At 39.9% G+C, this 17,724-nt stretch overlaps 1 protein-coding gene across 2 annotated transcripts in view; it reads left to right on the forward strand.

Annotated features, from left to right (window-relative positions):
* The window catches only part of BTBD9 (BTB domain containing 9), a 411,574-nt gene that overhangs the window by 323,821 nt on the left and 70,029 nt on the right, over positions 1–17,724 (forward strand). For both annotated transcript variants that reach the window (XM_039235262.1, XM_039235261.1), the window contains exon 9: positions 6,792–6,899. In XM_039235262.1, the coding sequence (XP_039091193.1) occupies positions 6,792–6,899 (108 nt within the window). The remainder of the gene's footprint in view (positions 1–6,791; positions 6,900–17,724) is intronic.

A 17,724-nucleotide genomic window follows, 5' to 3' on the forward strand; every position in this document is an offset into this window, starting at 1 on the left:
TGCAGGGCAGCCACCTGTTCTGCCTCACACGCTTTCGATCAAGCGTTGATACTTGGCTCCAGTCTCCTGCTGAGAATCTCATTTTGGGCTCGTGGTCCTCCAGCAGCTCATCTCAGCTTGACCTTGCTCTCCACCTGCAGAAGTAGCTGCGTGACTGAGCCCCGTGACAGCCCACAGTGAGGGTCCCTCTCATCTGGGGGGAAATCCCCGTTTCTCCCGCAGGAAAGTTGTTCCTTCAAAGCAGCATAATTCCTTCTGGCAGCGGTTGCCGGCTCTCCCCTGCCTCTCAGCAGCGGCGATTAGAGTGGAGCCTCAGTCGTGATGTTTGTCTTCCTGCTCCTCACTCAGGAGAGTGAGAGCAGGGCTCCCAGTGCTTACTGAAGTTTCCCTCTGTGGCCACAGCTCTGTACCCTTCTCCCTTGCCTCTGTGTCTGCCGCGTCTATTCTTTTGCTTCACAACCTGTAGTCCCTCTCGATTCTGAAAGTTAGTCAGCCCCCTTTGGCCCATTAACTCCTCAGGAGCCATGAACTGGCTAATACTCTGACTGGCCTTTGTCTTCCCTGACCCTGCCCTGCATCCCTCTTGTCACTGGAAGTCCTGAGTTACCAGCTACGCTGAGTGTCCCATCTCTGCAAGGCCCCCTCCCTCAGCTCTACGGACCCCGCAGGTCTTGCTTAGGTTACCTTTCCGCCCTGCAGTGCAGCCCTGACATCTCAGCTTCCATCAAGAATCTTCTTTCATACTCGAATGAAGATCTCCATCCAAAGTGAGCTACATCTTCCTCATCATGGGAACCTCTGCTCTTTTTTGAGTGGCTTTTCTGGGTCATGCCCTCGGCTAGGAGCTTAGCTTTGGCTCTGGTTCCAAGCTGATGAAACCACGTAAATACGGCTTATGCCGTAAATAGCAGATTTATTAAAATAATGGGGAGATTTCTCATAGAACACCAGGACAGAAACTCTGTGGCCCTCATAGGGACTACAGTCAGGTATTAGAATCCTGCTGGGAGCCCAGATAACCCTCCCTGGGCCACATCACTTGTCTTCTCTGTTTCTATATTGCAGGTAACTTTCTTTGTTTTTTTGTGCCTCTAATGAAAGAAGGTCATCCCAGAAGGCCTGCATCTTCATCATCTTATTTTAAGTGAACAGGACCAATTAAGCTAGAATCTCATATAATTCTCAATTTTTGAGAAACAAAATTCAGTTGGTGCAGCGTGGACTGTGTGTCTTCCCAGCATGCACTCAGGTCCACAGGCCAAGCTCAGGAACCCCCTGTGTCCACCTGAGGATTAGGCCAGAAACATTTCTCAAAGAGGGAAGTTACTGTATAATGGACAGACGTGCAAAGATAAAAAAAAAAAACCTCAAAAACAACAAACATACAACAACAGAAAACCATCACCACCTCTACTGCTGTCACAGCATATTATAAAATGTTAGAACTAGAAGAGCCCTTAGAAACTGTCGAATCTAGATCTTTAATTTCACTTGTACTGAAGTACAAGTAAGTTAAGTGACTTACTTAATGTCACTTAGTCAGTACTCAGTAAATATTTGTTGAATGGAAGAAGATTATTTCTAAAGAACTTAATTTCTCAAGATCTTTAACAAAGAACAGTCTCCAAACCTTTGAGGTCAGACTATCTTTGGTTTTAACCAAGAAATAAATGGATTTGATAATAAATTATTATATTACTAGTATCTTGGCAGTTCTCTTCTCTCAAGTTGCCTCCTTTTGCCCAAGTGAGGGGACATGGCAGCAGCAGGAGAGGTGGCCCCAGGCCTTCTAGTGGGGTCTCCCATGGACAGTGGACAGTTAGGCAGAACAGACACTTGCTGCTGACCTAAAAGATATCAGTTTAGCAGAGAAGCTGTTGATCTCCACTGTTTAAACCTCAGCACTGTTTCACAATCTGGCACAGAATTAATCCCTTAAGAAAGGGATGAAAAAAATGCCATTCAGCACAACATAGTTTGTCATCGCATGCATAATGCAGACTTTCCAATTAGAATGCTACAATTTGGAAACTTTCTTCACAGACTGATGAGAGAGCAATTATTTTAAAGAAGGGAAAACTCAGTCCATTGGGTTTGCCCCAAGTCACTTCTGACTCAAGCCGCAAAGACAAGAGTTTTGAAAACATATTCGCTATTGAATTTTGTATCAAAACACCAGCAAGGAGAGCAATTAGTTGCTGTAAACCGAACCCCGGTAATCAATGGTATGCAGCCAGCCAGAGCATTTATGGAAGATGTAAGCAAAATCACATCTGCTAATCAATTACAAAAAGCCCAGCACTTCACTGCTTTTAAGGGAAATTCCACAATGAGTCTGAGGGAAGATGGAGGAGACAATGTTTAAGATCACCAGACATCTCATGCAGTGCTCATTAGGTAGAGGGGTTCGTGGCAACAGCTAAGTACAGACCTGATCTGTATCAATAGATCTTGGCCAGCGGCTTCCTTTATTCAGCCCCTTTTGAAAATGGCTTCTGATGTCTGGGTGGAGGTGTGTAGATGTAGGGGGCTATGTTTAAGGAACTCCTCTCAGTTAAGGTCAGAGGGGGTGTGTCTGTCCTGGGCAAGCTCACCGGGCAACCCTTCCTTGGCAGATTACAAATCGGAAGTATCTCAGTGTTGTTGCAGGTGCACAGACGTGGGAACAGACTTTGCTGGCAAGAAAAAAAGTGAGGGAGTTGGTGGGTTTTTCAATTGTGCCTTATTAGAACAAAATTTCTCTCTGTGGAAAAAAGAGATGGAGCCAGTTTTTCCTCTAGTGTCCCTAGAATGTGCTTGATTTTTTTCAGTTGAATCAAGAAAAGAATTTTCCTTCCTAGCTAAGCCTAAATTCCAAGCAAATGTGCGTCCTGGCACATGAATTAGAATCTCTCTTAAAAACTCCAAAGTGTAGGTGGCTTGATAACCTGAGATCCATCAGTGTCCCTTCTCAGGAGTCACCATGACCCCCCATTTCCAGCCCCCAGGGACTCGTAATAGAGGAATAGAAAGGAGATGTCTCAACCACTATGTGCATTTGGCCGCTGTTCAGAAAAAAGAATTTAGGCCAGGAGAAATTATTGAAGTAAAGATCGATAGACTGAGCTAATAAAAATTAATATCTTCAGCATGCAAACTATGATGGGCAGCAGATTAATATCCTTCAAATCTAGAGGGCATCTTGTAAGTCATTAGCAAAAGGATAAATAAAAGTAGAAAATGGGTAAATTGTTCAAGTTCAATGATAAGTAAAAAGCTGCAAATTAATGACAGAGATTTCATCTCTCGAATTGGCAGTATTTTTAAGGATAATACACAGTATCAATCATGCACAGAAACAGGCATTGGTTACACACTACAGGTCATATGAGTATAAATTGGCACAGACTTTTGTTTAGGGAAAAGGGGAGAGGTGTGCAGCTGGTTGGTAATACACATCAAGGCCTCCATGCTCTGCTCCAGGAGTTTCACTTACAGAAGCTTTCACACGCAGTAGTCAGAGATTTGGCTTAAGAACGTTCATCACAGAGTTTTCCTAGTGGTATAATCCTATCAACTACCTAAATGTCCACTAATAAGAAACTGATAAAATAATTTATGGGACATCCATACAGTGAAAGCCTGTGAAACCAGGACATGTGATGAGGAAGAATATTTGATAGATACAAAAAAAAAGGTATTCATAATACATTGTTAAGCAAAAGAAGCAAGTTACAAAAAATTGGCACCATGTCTCTGTGTTTACAAAATTATTGGAATTACAGGTGATCTTCCTTTTAAGATATAAATTTGTCTCAAAACAAGATGGAGGACCTTATAGGAAAAGCTACTATGGGACAAAATATGTACAACCTTAATAATTCTTTTAATATCCTATCACTCCCAAGAATTTCTACCAGAGCATTTAGGATGCTTACTTACAACTGGTCTTCCTTTTTATCTTCTTCATCTCCCATATCCCAGTCTTTTTCCATGAAATATTTTGGAATCTGGTTAGATTCTATCCCAGAAGGCCTGATTATTTTCACTTGGACACACTGGTAGAAACACTAACTCATGATTATCCAGAAGGATAGGGATTATCATAAAACTGGCTCTGCATAAAAAAATCCAACATCCCTTCGAGGAAATAGCCTCAACATTGTTTTCCAAAAAGCCTGTTACCAAGGCTGTTCAGTATAGTGAATGACTAATTAATTTGAAGATGTTTTTCTTGTTTTTAATCTACTCTGGCAGAGTTAAAAGTTATTTCAGCCCAGAACATGTATGGAACATATACTATGAACAGAACCCATATGTTCAGAGTACAATTTTTTAAAGAGAGAAAGATCAGCAGTCTTTCTCTAATCTTCACAAGAGCTAGACAAACATAGAAACAAAAATTACACTTTTAAAAGTTACTCAACACAAATGTAAATTAACAGGCTAACTGCGTAAAAGTGCTAAGAAACTAGAATAATATTCAAGGAAATGACTAATGAGGGAAATGATTCACTTTCTTACCAGGCAAGCTGGTAAAATCTAAGAGCAGAATTATTAGATGCTTAAAACAATAGGGTGGAATCCTGTCTGATTCATTCAGAGTACTTTGAGAGATGAAATGCTCTGGTGAATTAAGGGGAATACTCAGGTGAATTAAAATAAACTCTGTTTCTGCTTTACTTAAAAGATGAATTCCAAAGTATTAGGTAATATGGGTTTAGTCAGTGGTAGCAAACAGAATTACTAGTTTGATAGCAAACTTGAAATAAGAAACAAAGATTAAGGGGAAAGGGGAACACAGTGTCATTTCTGATCCCAAATAGTAGCATTGGAGGTGACACTAAACTGAGCTTGCACAAAAGGTTTTTATTGATTATAATCACAAGATTGAGGAAAAATAAACTGCTTTTGTAGAGTCATAGGTTTCAGGTTGTAAATTGGGACCCAGGTCCATAAACTGGGAGTAAAGAAGCACTGGGGCGCCTGGGTGGCTTAGTCGGTTAAGCGTCCGACTTTCACTTAGGCCATGATCTCGCGGTTCGTGGGTTCGAGCCCCGCGTCGGGCTCTGTGCTGACTGCCAGCTCAGAGCCTGGAGCCTGTTTCAGTCTGTGTCTCCCTCTCTCTCTGACCCTCCCCTGCTCAGCTGCCTCTCTCTCCTCTCTCCTAGAAATAAATAAAAATATTAAAAAAAATTACTTTAAAAAAAAAAAAAAGAAGCACTTGGCAGAAGGATGACAGAAATGGGCTTCGGTCAAGATACCGGGTTTGAACCCCCTGTATCTGCCAACACTAAGTATAGACACTTTACCCAACAGTGTTAAGCCTTACTTTCACCATCTATAATTTGATGAGAGGGACGCCTGAGTGGCTCAGTCACTTGAGCGTCCGACTCTGAATTTCAGCTCAGGTCATGAACCCAGGGTCATGGGATCAAACGCCATGTCAGACACATGCGCTCTCACTCGCTCCGTCTCTGTCTCCCTCAAATATTTTATATTTAGATGGAATATATACATTAGATATATATGCTATATATAAAATTAAATATAATTTGATGAGAATAATAATGCTTGCTAAGGGGATTTTTGGAAGGATTTAACAAGATAAGTTATATAGAGCACAGGGCCTGGTACACAGTATAAGCCTTAAAGATATGTTGGCTATTATAGTAATAATCATCATCATAATAAATAAACATTCACTGAATATAGGCTCTTTGAGACTCTGCACCGAGTACTGGGTATTGAAAGATCAATAAGACATTGGCACTGCCTTCAGGGAACTCACTATCTGTTCTAGCTGGTGGAGGAAGCAAATGTGCATGACCAAATGTAAAATGGTAAAATAACATGTATGGGAAAGACTTTTGAGGCTGAAATCACAGAAAACAGTGGTCTCTCATCTGTTTCCACTGTGGCACTGTCAGAAGCAAAATGCTAGACTGTAGTCTAATCCTGTATGCAATACTTAGATTCTTTTTTCTTATTCTAGTTTTTAAATTGAGGAATAACACACAGACAGTGCACAACTCTTTTATGTGTAGTGCAGCTGAATATTTACTGTGTGTATAGCCATAAAGTACCACTCAGTCAGAGACAGCACATTTCCAGCATCCTGGAAGGTTCCCTCATACCCTTTCCCAACCATTACCTCTCCCAGAGGTAATCACTGTTCTGATTCCTGTCACCATAGATGAGTTTTGTCTTTTTTGAGCTTCATGTAAATTAAATGACATAGTCTATGCTGAAGAACAGAACCAAAATAATCTCTAAATAATAAGTTTTACTCATGAATATATGTTTGCTTGTATCTCCAAATCAGACCATTATACTACAGCTATGCCAAAAGTCTGCTAAGAATGAGAAGGAATTTAAAACATAATAGTTAAAGTCATTGGGGCATACTAGTTATTACCAACTAGAAAGCACAGATTTCCCCATGAACAGGAGTTTCAAGGATATTGCCTTTGGTCAGCCCAGCCAACCTACTGGAAATGAATCAGGAAAGAGAGTTTGGAGACATCTTCTCACCAATAAGCCAAACCAAAGAGCGTTGACGGAGGCTGCCTGAGATTGGGTGACTTGTGAAGTAAATTCCTAAAGAGACACTGCTTCTTCTGTAGACTGACTCCACCTCCTCTTACCGTACTTTTGCCAGGATTCTCTTCTTTCCTCAGTCCTGGAAGTGTGGTGGGGCAAAAGAGGCAGGTAGGAGGGGTAAAGCAGACATGGATTCGCTCATGCCCACAGCCTCAGGAAACAGCCAGTTAGAACACTCACAGCATTCTTACGTATTTTTCTTTGTCCAGGTTATTACTTTGGGACTGTGATGATCGAAGCTATAGCTACTACATTGAGGTTTCCACCAACCAGCAACAGTGGACCATGGTGGCCGACAGAACTAAAGTCTCTTGCAAGTAAGTTACATGCTTTCACAGGATTTATTCCAATTTAAGAGTCTGTCTAATGGATTCAGAAGTTTCTAATGAAGATTCATGGAATCACCAAATTACATTCTTACTCCTGATGATTCTTCATTTTAATTTTGACTATTAAGTACCTCGATGAGAATTTATTTTATATGCTCAAACAAAGCTTTCTTTATATTGTGGTTTGAACTTGACTCTTGAAAGTGACATGTAGGGGTATTTGGTTGGCTCAGTTGGTTGAGAATCTGTTGATTTCGGCTTGGGTCATGATCCCAGGGTCATGGGGTTGAGCCCTGTGAAGTCTGCTTTGGATATTCTCTCTCTCTCTCTCTCTCTCTCTCTCTCTCTCTCTGTCTCTGTGTGTGTGTGTGTGTGTGTGTGTGTGTCCCTCCCTTTGCCCCTCTCCCCATCTCACACTCTCTTGCTCTCTCTAAAAATGAAAATAATAATAATTTTAAAATAAATAAAAATTAAGAAAAGAAAATGGCATGTACCTGAGCAGGGAAAAGAAGGATTTCCATATGCAATCCTCTCTTGTGTCCCTGCCCCCAATATTGCACACTACCTCTTTGGAACTTTTTTCTTTCTTGGAGAATTTTGCTGATGTGATACACACTTTAGTAGTTATTCTGGGACTCCATTTTCTAGCCTCATATGATTCTCAGGCTTAGCGTTAAATATTTATCTCATCTCAGTGTTAGCTACACTGTTACCTAAACCAAGGAAAGCTTGGTACATCTCTAGTCATTTCATGCATATGGCATTGGGCCTCTGTTTGCATTTACGTTGTTGTGGAGGAAAGTAGGAGGAAGGATTGTGTGAGTTCTGACTGGCCTAAGATCATGACTAGAATGATTATTTACATGTGTATATACCCATATAACTCACTCAGATCAAAATTAGCATGTTTCCAGTATCCTAGAATCATACCTTTTCCCAATCGTTACCTAAAAAGAGCTCAGTGCTTTTTTGTGTAGAGCCAGATTCTCTGGGAAGCAAGATAAAGCAAATAGCTGAGATTTCTCTTTATTATTGAAATATGATTCACATACCATAAAATTCACCCTTTTAAATGCACCATTCGGTGATTTTTAGTGTATTCACAGGGTTGTACAATCATCTCTACTATCTAATGTTTCAAACATTTTCATCACACCCAAAAGGATACCTACTACCCATTAGCAGTCTTTTCATTTCCTTCCAGTTCCCACAGCCCCTCCCACCTAGTAAGCTCCCTTCTCTCTCTATGGATTTGCACATTCTGAACACTTCATATAAATGGAATTAAATAGTATTTGATCTTCTAGCTTTTTTCACTTAGTACATACTTTTTTCAGACTTATTTCATGTTGCAGCATGTATCAGCAGTCCATTCCTTTTTACTGACTGAGTAATATTCTATCATATGGATAAATATACATATATACATATATATCACATCACATTTTGTTTATCCATTTATCAGTGGATGAACATTTGAACAATTTGCACTTTTTGGCTAAAATGAGGATTTCTGCTGGGAACATTGCTATACAAGATTTTGTATGAACATACATTTTCAGTCCTTTTGGATCTATTCCTAGCATTAGACTTGCTGGGTCTTATGGTAACTCTGTGTTTAAGTTTTTGAGGAACTGCCAGATTTTTCCACAACAGCTGCACCATTTTGCATTCCCACCAGCAATGCGGGAAGCTTTCAACTTCTTCACATTCTTGCCAGTACTTGTTACTCTCTATCTTCTCGTTCCTCGTATCCTAGTGAGAGTGAAGTGGTGGTTTCAATTTGCATATCCCTCATGACTAATGATGTTGAACATCTTTTTGTGTACTTACTTGGCCAGGATTTCATAAGAGCATTAATAATGGCTTGTTTGATGCAATGTCTGATACCCTTACGATCATTATTATAGTACTTATCACAGAGCATGTTTAATGTTTGCTTTGGTTAAGGTAACATTTGCTGCTATAACAAAAAGTGGCCTCAACATTAAAGTGCCTTAACACAAAGCTTATTTCTCAGCCATGTAGCAGTCAGTAGGGGTATTTCTGGTTGTCAGGTGGCTCTTCTCCACAGGTGATTGAAGAACCCAGGCATCTTCCTTCTTGGGGCTCTGCTCCCATCTAGGGCTTCATCATCATCATCTGCATCTAGCTGACAGATGAGGAAAGAACAGAAAGAAGGTATACCTGGCTCTTCTGAACAGCCTTGGCCTGGGTGTAGTGACCATCCCTTCCACTTGTATTCCACTGGGGAGAAGTAGTCAGTTACCACACTGGATGCTGGGAGGGCTGAGAAACATGGCTTTGCTGGCAGCAGCCACTTCTCAGTGGAGCACATGTCTTGTGGCCATCTCTGCCATTGGAAGAGGAAACTAGCAGTTATTTAGTAACTAGTACTCCGTTAGTTTCCCGTATTTTGTCTCATTTTGTCCTGAATATAAAACACTTTATGGGATGTTGTCCTCATTTTCCAAAAGAGAAAATGAGGGCTCTTTCCATTGTATCATAGAGCATTATTAAAGAGGGCTAAACCAAGCTAGATGGTGGAAACAGGGAAATGAAGTGATTAACTTATTTCCAAGCTCCTAGAACCCTTTTCATACAATAGGAAGGCCTTTACGGCTCATGAACAACTGCCCGTTTATCTTTTCAGAGCCATTGCTCATTGAGTATACAGCTCACAGGACAGACCCTCTGCTTCCCCATCTTTTACACATCTCACTGGTTACCATCACCCATCCTGTCTGTCATTTTATGTGTTATAAATTAGATTCTTCATCTCTTTATGTCCCCCTGCTGAAGGTGTTATACAGTATGGCTTTTTGACAAGAACTGGTTGACAAGAACTGCTGACGTAGATACATGTCATAATGGTTTTATATTTATTCAAATGGGTTTTTTCTTGATTCAGAAAGGCATTAACTCCTTACCATTAGCTTTGTATTAAGTCATCAACATCCTTTTCCCCCTTTTTAATATATTTTATGTCCATTAGTTGGTGGATTTAAATAATTTATATGTTTTTAACCTTCCATGTTAGCACTTATATGCTACAGCAATAGGTGTTTTATAGATTAATAAATAATATATTTTAAGAACAGGAAGGCAAGTGCCTGTTAACCCTCTAAGAATCAATGGAACCAAAGGTTATGATTTCATGTTTATAGGTACAACCCGAATCTACTGTGCCTTTCATTTTTTTAGTTAGGTGTTAAGAAATATAATAGAAGATATGCAGCTGATAAAAGAAGAAAGCCTTTCCTGATATACTCCAGAGCAGTCCCCTAGAGGATACTGTTAGCTTCAGAAATTGTAGTCTGCTTTTTATTGAAATAAAGTATGTGAGTCATGTTATAAATGAAATCTATAGGATCTTTAGAGATCACACCCCTGCCTCTTGCTAGCATTCTACCAGGTCAGGAAATCAGAGGACAGACTTTGGACAGACCTGGAGAATGAGCTTCTCCAAATGTCTCCCTGTAAGACTCTGTACATCCTGCAACAGGATGTTTTTTCCTTTAGTGCTACCCTGAGTCCTTTCTGAAGTAGCTGCAGCTTGGCTTCCTTTATTTTTAGGATAAAGGCTCATTTACCATCACAGGTAACCATGTTTTTGTGTAGACTCATTCCAGCTTATTCGTATATCATTGATATGTAACATTGTGTAAGTGTACGGAGTACAGTGATGAGATATATAGCCAAGTGATCACCACAATAAATTTACTTGCCACATCTACCACCTCACATAGTTACAGGGTTTTTTTCGTGTGATGAACTTTTAAAGTCTCTTACCAACTTTCAGATATGCAATAGTTTTGTTTGCGGGAGTCACCATGCTATATACGTTATATCTCCAGAACTTACTTATCTTATTACTGGAAGTTTGTGCTTTTTGATCCCCTTCACTCATTCCCCCCACCACCACTACCACCCCTCTGGCCACCACCAATCTGTTCTTTGTTTCCATAGTTTGTTTTTTTAAGATTACATGTTTAAGTAAGCTCATACAGTATTATCTTTCTCTGTGTGACTTTTTTCACTTAGCATAATAAGGTTTATCCGTGTTCCTGCAAATGACTTTTTAAAATTACTTTTTACCCCTCTTTTTTCACATAATCCAATTCTGTACCTTTTAGCTTTATTCCAAAAGACTTCACCTTCACTTTTTGATTCCTTTTCTCTACTCTCTTCTAAATTGTTGAGCCCTGCTTCTGTTTTAATACAGTAAGGAACTAGCATCAGTTTTTTAAAATTATAAATGTAAAACATGCATGGAAAATTAATTTACACAATACAGGAAGATAGAAGTGAAAAGTAAAATTTTATCTTCCCATCTTGTGCTCCATTCCTCAGAAGTACTTTTGACAGTTTTTTAAAATTTTTGTAACATCTCAACTATAATATTTTATATCTGTTTATTAATTTATCAGCTTTATTAACTTAACTACTTCTCATTTCTTGTCATGTTTTTCTCTTTAATCCTGCTACTACTTACCTTTTAAAATTAAACAATATACTTAAAATAAATAAATGAATAAATAAATAATAAAATTAAATTAAACAATATACTTAAACCACTGTTTTTTGATCCGTCGATTGTAGATAGTTTTTCTTTACTGTCCCTATTATGTATGATGAAATTACCACCCTACATTTCCCATTCCCATCTTCTGTTAACTGTCCCACCACGTGGACATTCTAAAGATTTATGATACTTATTTTCTGTTGTGTAACTTACTGTTAAATCTTCCATGTGTTAACTATAAATTGGTGCTGAAAAGGGAAAACCAGTAAAACCTCATTATAATATTATGATTATGTAAACATTATTCACTACAGATGTGTAATTCCTTGGATCTATAGTGAGGGAAATATTATCTATGTCACTAAGCTTGTGTCCCTCTTGGAAGAATTGTATTATACTGTGTTCAGATCAAATAGATCTGATTTTCTTACAAGTGCTCAGAATTATTACACAAGTAATAAATAAGTAGCTTCATATTAGCCAGCTTTTTGTTTTCTTGGAGTTTCTAATTGCCATTTTTTCCTGTTTACAGAAGCTTCTGTGGCATAGTATTTGTTCATTGGTTGATTTTGAATAGACTGCTTCCTAGGCCTATTATATAGCTAAAATTCTTTTTCTTTCTATGTTGGTTTCACTTTTTCTTGGATTTCTTTTTCTTCTTGTAGAATGTAGGTAAAGGGTTAACAAACCCCTGTTTCCTTTGCAGTGGGATACTGACGTTGGGCACAGTTACCTTTTTAGATCTTTTCTCCTGAAAGCCTGATAGAAGCAGAATGTCAGTTATTAGACAACATTGCTTATGACAAAAATTACCCCTGGTAAATTGCATCTGGCCTGGGAGGACTGTAAATATCTGGTTAGAAGCTATAGCTTTGGGTTACTGAGTGCAATAACTTCTGTGACTGGGCCTGTCCCCTGTGAAAATTCTAGGATCTTTGTTTATGGATCTATTACAAGAGATAATAGTTTGGATTTGGAATGTGAGGTTTCTTTTTTTTTTTTTTTTTTTTAAATGTTTTATTTATTTTTTTGAGAGAGACAGACAGATAGCATGAGCAGGGGAGGTTCAGAGAGAGAAGGAGACACAGAATCAGAAGCAGGCTCCAGGCTCTGAGCTAGCTGTCAGCAAAGAGCCTGACGCGGGGCTCAAACTCATGAACAGTGAGATCATGACCTGAGCCGAAGTCGAAGGCTTAACTAACTGAGCCACCCAGGCGCCCCTGGAATGTGAGGTTTCTAAGCCAGAGTGGCATCACGCCTGCCCACTCTCACCTGAGCTGTCCTCGTGTATGCCAGCAGGAATAGCTCCTGTACAGTTGTATAGACTGCTACCAAGACTCCCACTAAGGAGAAATGCCTCCTGCTGCTCTAGTGGCATGGTCTTCTGTTCGCTCCCCTGCATGAATCCGAAGCCAAGTAGGACTTGGTTGGGTCTCAGTCAAGATCTCTCATAGGCATTGCACAGAGTAAATGTATTCCGAATTGTTTTCAGAAACACAGGGTATACAGAAGGCAAATTTTCAGAATTCTCACTTGCCTAAATCATAATTTGACTGGATATAGAACTCCGTTCTTTTAACATTTTAAAAGCTTGGATTTATTGCCATTTAGCATCTGATGTTGCTAATGAGAAATCTGATAGAATCTGATTCTTATTATTTGTAGTAATGTATTTTTCCCTATAGAAGCCTTAGAATCCTCTCATTAGTAGAGGTGTTACATTTCACAATGATAAGGCTGAATGTGGACTGTTTTCATTTATCCTGCTTAGTTTGCTTCATTATGGAAATCTACCCAGTTCCCCACTGATTTATAAATAATATTTCATCCACCTGCCATTTTCTAGAAATTCACAAAAATTTTGATTTGCTTATATCCTTCCCTCCGGTTTGCAACACCTTTATGAGTATATTCCCTTTGTATTTCTTTGATGTCACTTCATTGGCTTTCAGGAAGGGAGAAAGGTCAGTGCACCTCCAGTGTCATCCATCTTGATCCTGAATTCCCTAAAGCTCTACTACATGGGCTGTTGATACTCCCCAGTGACCCTAAGTCCTTTTCCTTTCCTTCCTTGTGCCTGGCTGCCCTTCTCCCATGTTACATAGCTGTCTTATTTCCTGCTAGCATGTATTCCTTAACATATTGGCCTCTTTCACATTCATTTTTTAACTATTTCTTCACATTGTCATGGTCCCATTGACTGATAATTTTGTCTGTAGAGTGCTAGTGATCTCAGCTATCATGTATCTAAGACTATGCTCTTGGCAAACATTTTGGCAAATATAAATAAATTTCCAGATATAAGGAATCATTGATAATACTCATTTTTTTTTTCCACTTGAGAATTCTATGGCCATAATTTAGAACTACCTAGGATTTCTAGTTTTTAGCTGAATTTGCTCACAAGCTATCTGCCTGCCAGATATACTATCCAGATTCCCTTTTAAATAAGTTTTCATTTCCAACCTAAGCGTTCATTAAAAATGTTGTGAAAGAGCTTTTAATAACTTAAGAAAATACTTATATAATAAGATATTTTTAAAAGCAGAGTACAGAACTGTAAGAGTATTATATCACAAGTAGGAAAAAAAAAAAAAAATACATGGAAGAGAAAGCCAGACAGAAATACACCAAAATGTTAGTGGCTGCCTCTGTGTACTGGGATTATGTAAATTGTTACTAGTTTTCTATATTTTTGACCAATTTACATATATTTCTTTTACAATCAAAAAGAAGACTGTATTTGGAAAAAGAATTTTTTCTTGCTGCAGCCATAAATGTTTTGTAGATGTTTGTCCTTGCCGTTATTTGAGTAGCATATGCTAGCAGAGTACATGGTTTATTCACTGCCAGCAATAAATTAAAGAAATTAAGTAAGTGCTGTCCATAGCAATATCCTAGTAGCTTTTCAGAACCTTGAAGCCACTTACCCCAAGCACAAGTTGTGCTTTCCTGAAAAGAACACCTGAGCTGCCTCTCCCCCTGGGCCTTTTAAAGCCCTGTTCTGTGAGAGTACTTCCTCCTTTCACCTTTCTCCAGGACTTGAAAAGTCCATTTCCACTTGGGTGTCCCCTCTCATAAAGGCCTGGCCTGCTTGAGACCGTGGAGCAGCCCAATGGATCAGGCAGTTCCTATACCATCTTCACTTTAGGAAGTTTCTCCCCTGTGCCTTCCCTGAGAAGCACTTTGACGGTCTCTGTCACCTGGAAAGACTTCTGTGGGGTCAGCTTACCTTCTCCCTGGGCTTTGGCATGATGATATTAATATGCGAGAAGCAGTATGCCCCTTTGCTGAATATACTGTCATTTAGTCCTGGGGAAGGGCCACCTTTTCTGTCCCGGGGTCTGTTTCCGTAGCTGATGCTATTTATTCACCAGGAATCTTAGAAAGAGGAGTCACGTTTCTTTTTCTGAGTGCTGTGGTGGTTGAGGACAATGGGATAAGTTAAAGGTGCAGAGTTACAGCCTCAGAAAACTCTTCCAGAGCATAGCAAGATTGAAAAATGAGACATTTGAACCTAGACTATTTACCTTGCCTGCAGTTTTGCTCATCTTCTTTGCCATTGTCAGTGCTAAAGTTGAGAAAGCCTTCTTCCCACCAGCTTTGTTTCTTGGCCTGACACTTAAAAAAACGAAAATCTTGGGCTGGTTCCAGGAGGTCACAGCTAACCATGTGACCCTGAGGTTGTACGTAGAGGGCTTGCACCACTAATGTGATGCAATAGAACAAAAATGGGTTTTAAAGAAGGAAATGCCTCCACCGTTGAGACCACTGACAGAGGAAGTTCATACCAAGTGTCAAGTTTTAGTTTCCAGGACAGGATTGCAGCACTTGGCTGCGGCAGAGGTCCTGTATTGAAATATTATTTCTTACAAGTCTCTGCTGTGCTAACAGTCACCCTCACCTGCCCAGCCGCCCATTCCCGTGAGGTTGGAGGAGTATGTTTGCTTGGTCCTTCGTGAAGAGTGAGCCAATTAACGGGCTCTGCTTCTGTAATTGTCACTGTTAAAATGCTCAATGGAGATTTTATTTTTCTCTTTTCAGACTTAATTCCATTTTTCTACACAGCATTTGACAGTAATGAAAAAAGCCAGTCATGTTCTTTCCTGTGTTTTCTTCTTTAAAGGGCAAAAGCATTGGTGTTAATTTTGTCACAAGTTTTAGAACTTGAATGGTAAAGAAATATGTACCTGTAAGAGGAATGGCAAAAAATGAAAATTGAAAAGAGTAACAGAATTCAGATAAAACACACACACACACACACACACACACGCGACAAGTCTGATACTAGGCCGACCCTTGTGTTAATGAGAAGATATCAGAGCCTGCCTTATAGAAGGCATCTGTCTGTTAGACTTGGAGACACTTGTTAATCAAACTCTTCTTTATGCAGTTATAAAGTACCAGAAGTAGATGAATATTCTGGAGTAGAAAACATCAGCAAGGAGTCAGTTACTCATACCTACCCATCTAGAGAAAGCATTTATCTTTTGTCCTACAGAAACTTTTTATGCAAAACTTTAGCCGTATGTTGGAAGCCATGTGGATAGTAGATTTTTTTGGAAAGTATGTGAACTGAGTTCTGCATTTAGAGCTATCAACAGGTTCTGTGGACCACCAGTGGGGAGGCCTCTCCCCACCCACAACACTTGACTGCTGAAGGAGCCGGAAGGGAATGAAAACCCCTCAGATAGCAAATGATCAGAGGGAGACGCTAAGAGCTCTTTTCATTTCCCTTGCTTAACAACTAGGAGCCACATTACTCTGTGAAGATAATAATTTTTTCCACGCCTGTTACGAAAAAAAACCCAAGCATACCTCAGTAAAACTTTCTCAGTGAGCTGTGTGAGCACACTTAAAATCTGCATGGTCAGAAAGATTTTCTTTCATTATGGTAATGACTTTCATATTAATATTACATTCCAAATGACAAAAGTCAGTCAAGATCACACTAGCCCCACTACCATCATCTCTGTCCTGTCCTCCACTCTGCTAATTGCCCCCACCATGTTCTCTCTGTACCATCCCTTAAGTTTACTTACGGTAGCCAGAGTAGTACATTTCAAGCACAATTCTGATACTGTACCTGCATGAACCCTTAACTGACTTTCCATTGCTCTCTGGATAAACACCCAAAATCTTCACATGGCCTAGAGTACCTACACAGTCTGGCCCCCTCCTGCCTCTGCAGCCATTTCCTGCATCAGTCTTCCCGTGCTCTCTGTGTTCACATCAGCCTGGCGTCCTCTCATGTCCCACCATGCATCATGCTCTGTCTGCCCTCCCGCAGAGGTTTTGCACATGTCATGGCCTCTGTCTGGAACCCACATCCTCTGCTTTGACTGGTTAACCCCCATTGTCCTTGGCTCATGGGCCACTTTCTCAGGAAAATCTGTCCTGACTACCCATCTCAATCAGAGAGCTTTGTTATTCCGTCTTGTAGAGCCAAGCTGTTTTCCTTCACGGCTGATACTGCAGTTTGCAAAGACCCATTCCTTAGTATTGTATTAGGTCACTGTTTTTCCTCTCCTCTAGAATGTAAGCTCCATCAGGGCAGGGATGTGGTCCATTTCATTCTTACCCATGGTAGCCTAGCAAGGACCTAGTGCTTGTAATCTGAATGAATGTTGGATAAGTGCTACCACTCTGTCTCTAATTATGATACGTGTTGGTTTCATTTGTCCTGCAACTATCTGGAGCTGTGGTCTTCACAGGGCCCAGTCGGGAAGTCTACCCATCCCAGTTCAGAAGCTGTCACACGGAGCAAAGCAGAGTTTGTGGGAGGGCATAAAAGGGGCTCGTTGACCCTGTAATGTAGTCCTTGTAGAACTAGGAATATGTCTTCCGACTTCTCTTTATTAATCCATTATTGATCTGCCATCATTGATTCATTTACAGCCTTATTCCACAGATTCAGTCTTTGCCAGAGGTTCGGTTTGCTCTGGTCTCTGCATCTGTCCTTGCCCCTCAAGTTAATGACTTGGATCCCCCAGTAACAGTTTATCACTTGACATTGGTTACTGGCTGGAAGTCCATTATGTTTATTTTTAACCACTCTTAGAAATAGTGAAGTTTTTCTTTATGGAGGGGCCAAGTGCTTTACAGACTGTTTGCCAGCTGTGCCCCTTTCACCTCGGAAATTGATTTGATTTAAAATCCCAAGTTTGTCAGCTTAATATGTTCCAGTTGCTTCTCTGGATTTTTAGAGGAAAGGGTAAAACAAACAAACAAACAAACAAACAAACAAAAAAAAAACCTGGCCTTCTTCTCCAGGAGGGAACTCCAAAC

Source organism: Hyaena hyaena, unplaced genomic scaffold, assembly GCF_003009895.1.
Source record: "Hyaena hyaena isolate Hyena2069 unplaced genomic scaffold, ASM300989v1 scaffold_96, whole genome shotgun sequence".
Taxonomy (NCBI): domain Eukaryota; kingdom Metazoa; phylum Chordata; class Mammalia; order Carnivora; family Hyaenidae; genus Hyaena; species Hyaena hyaena.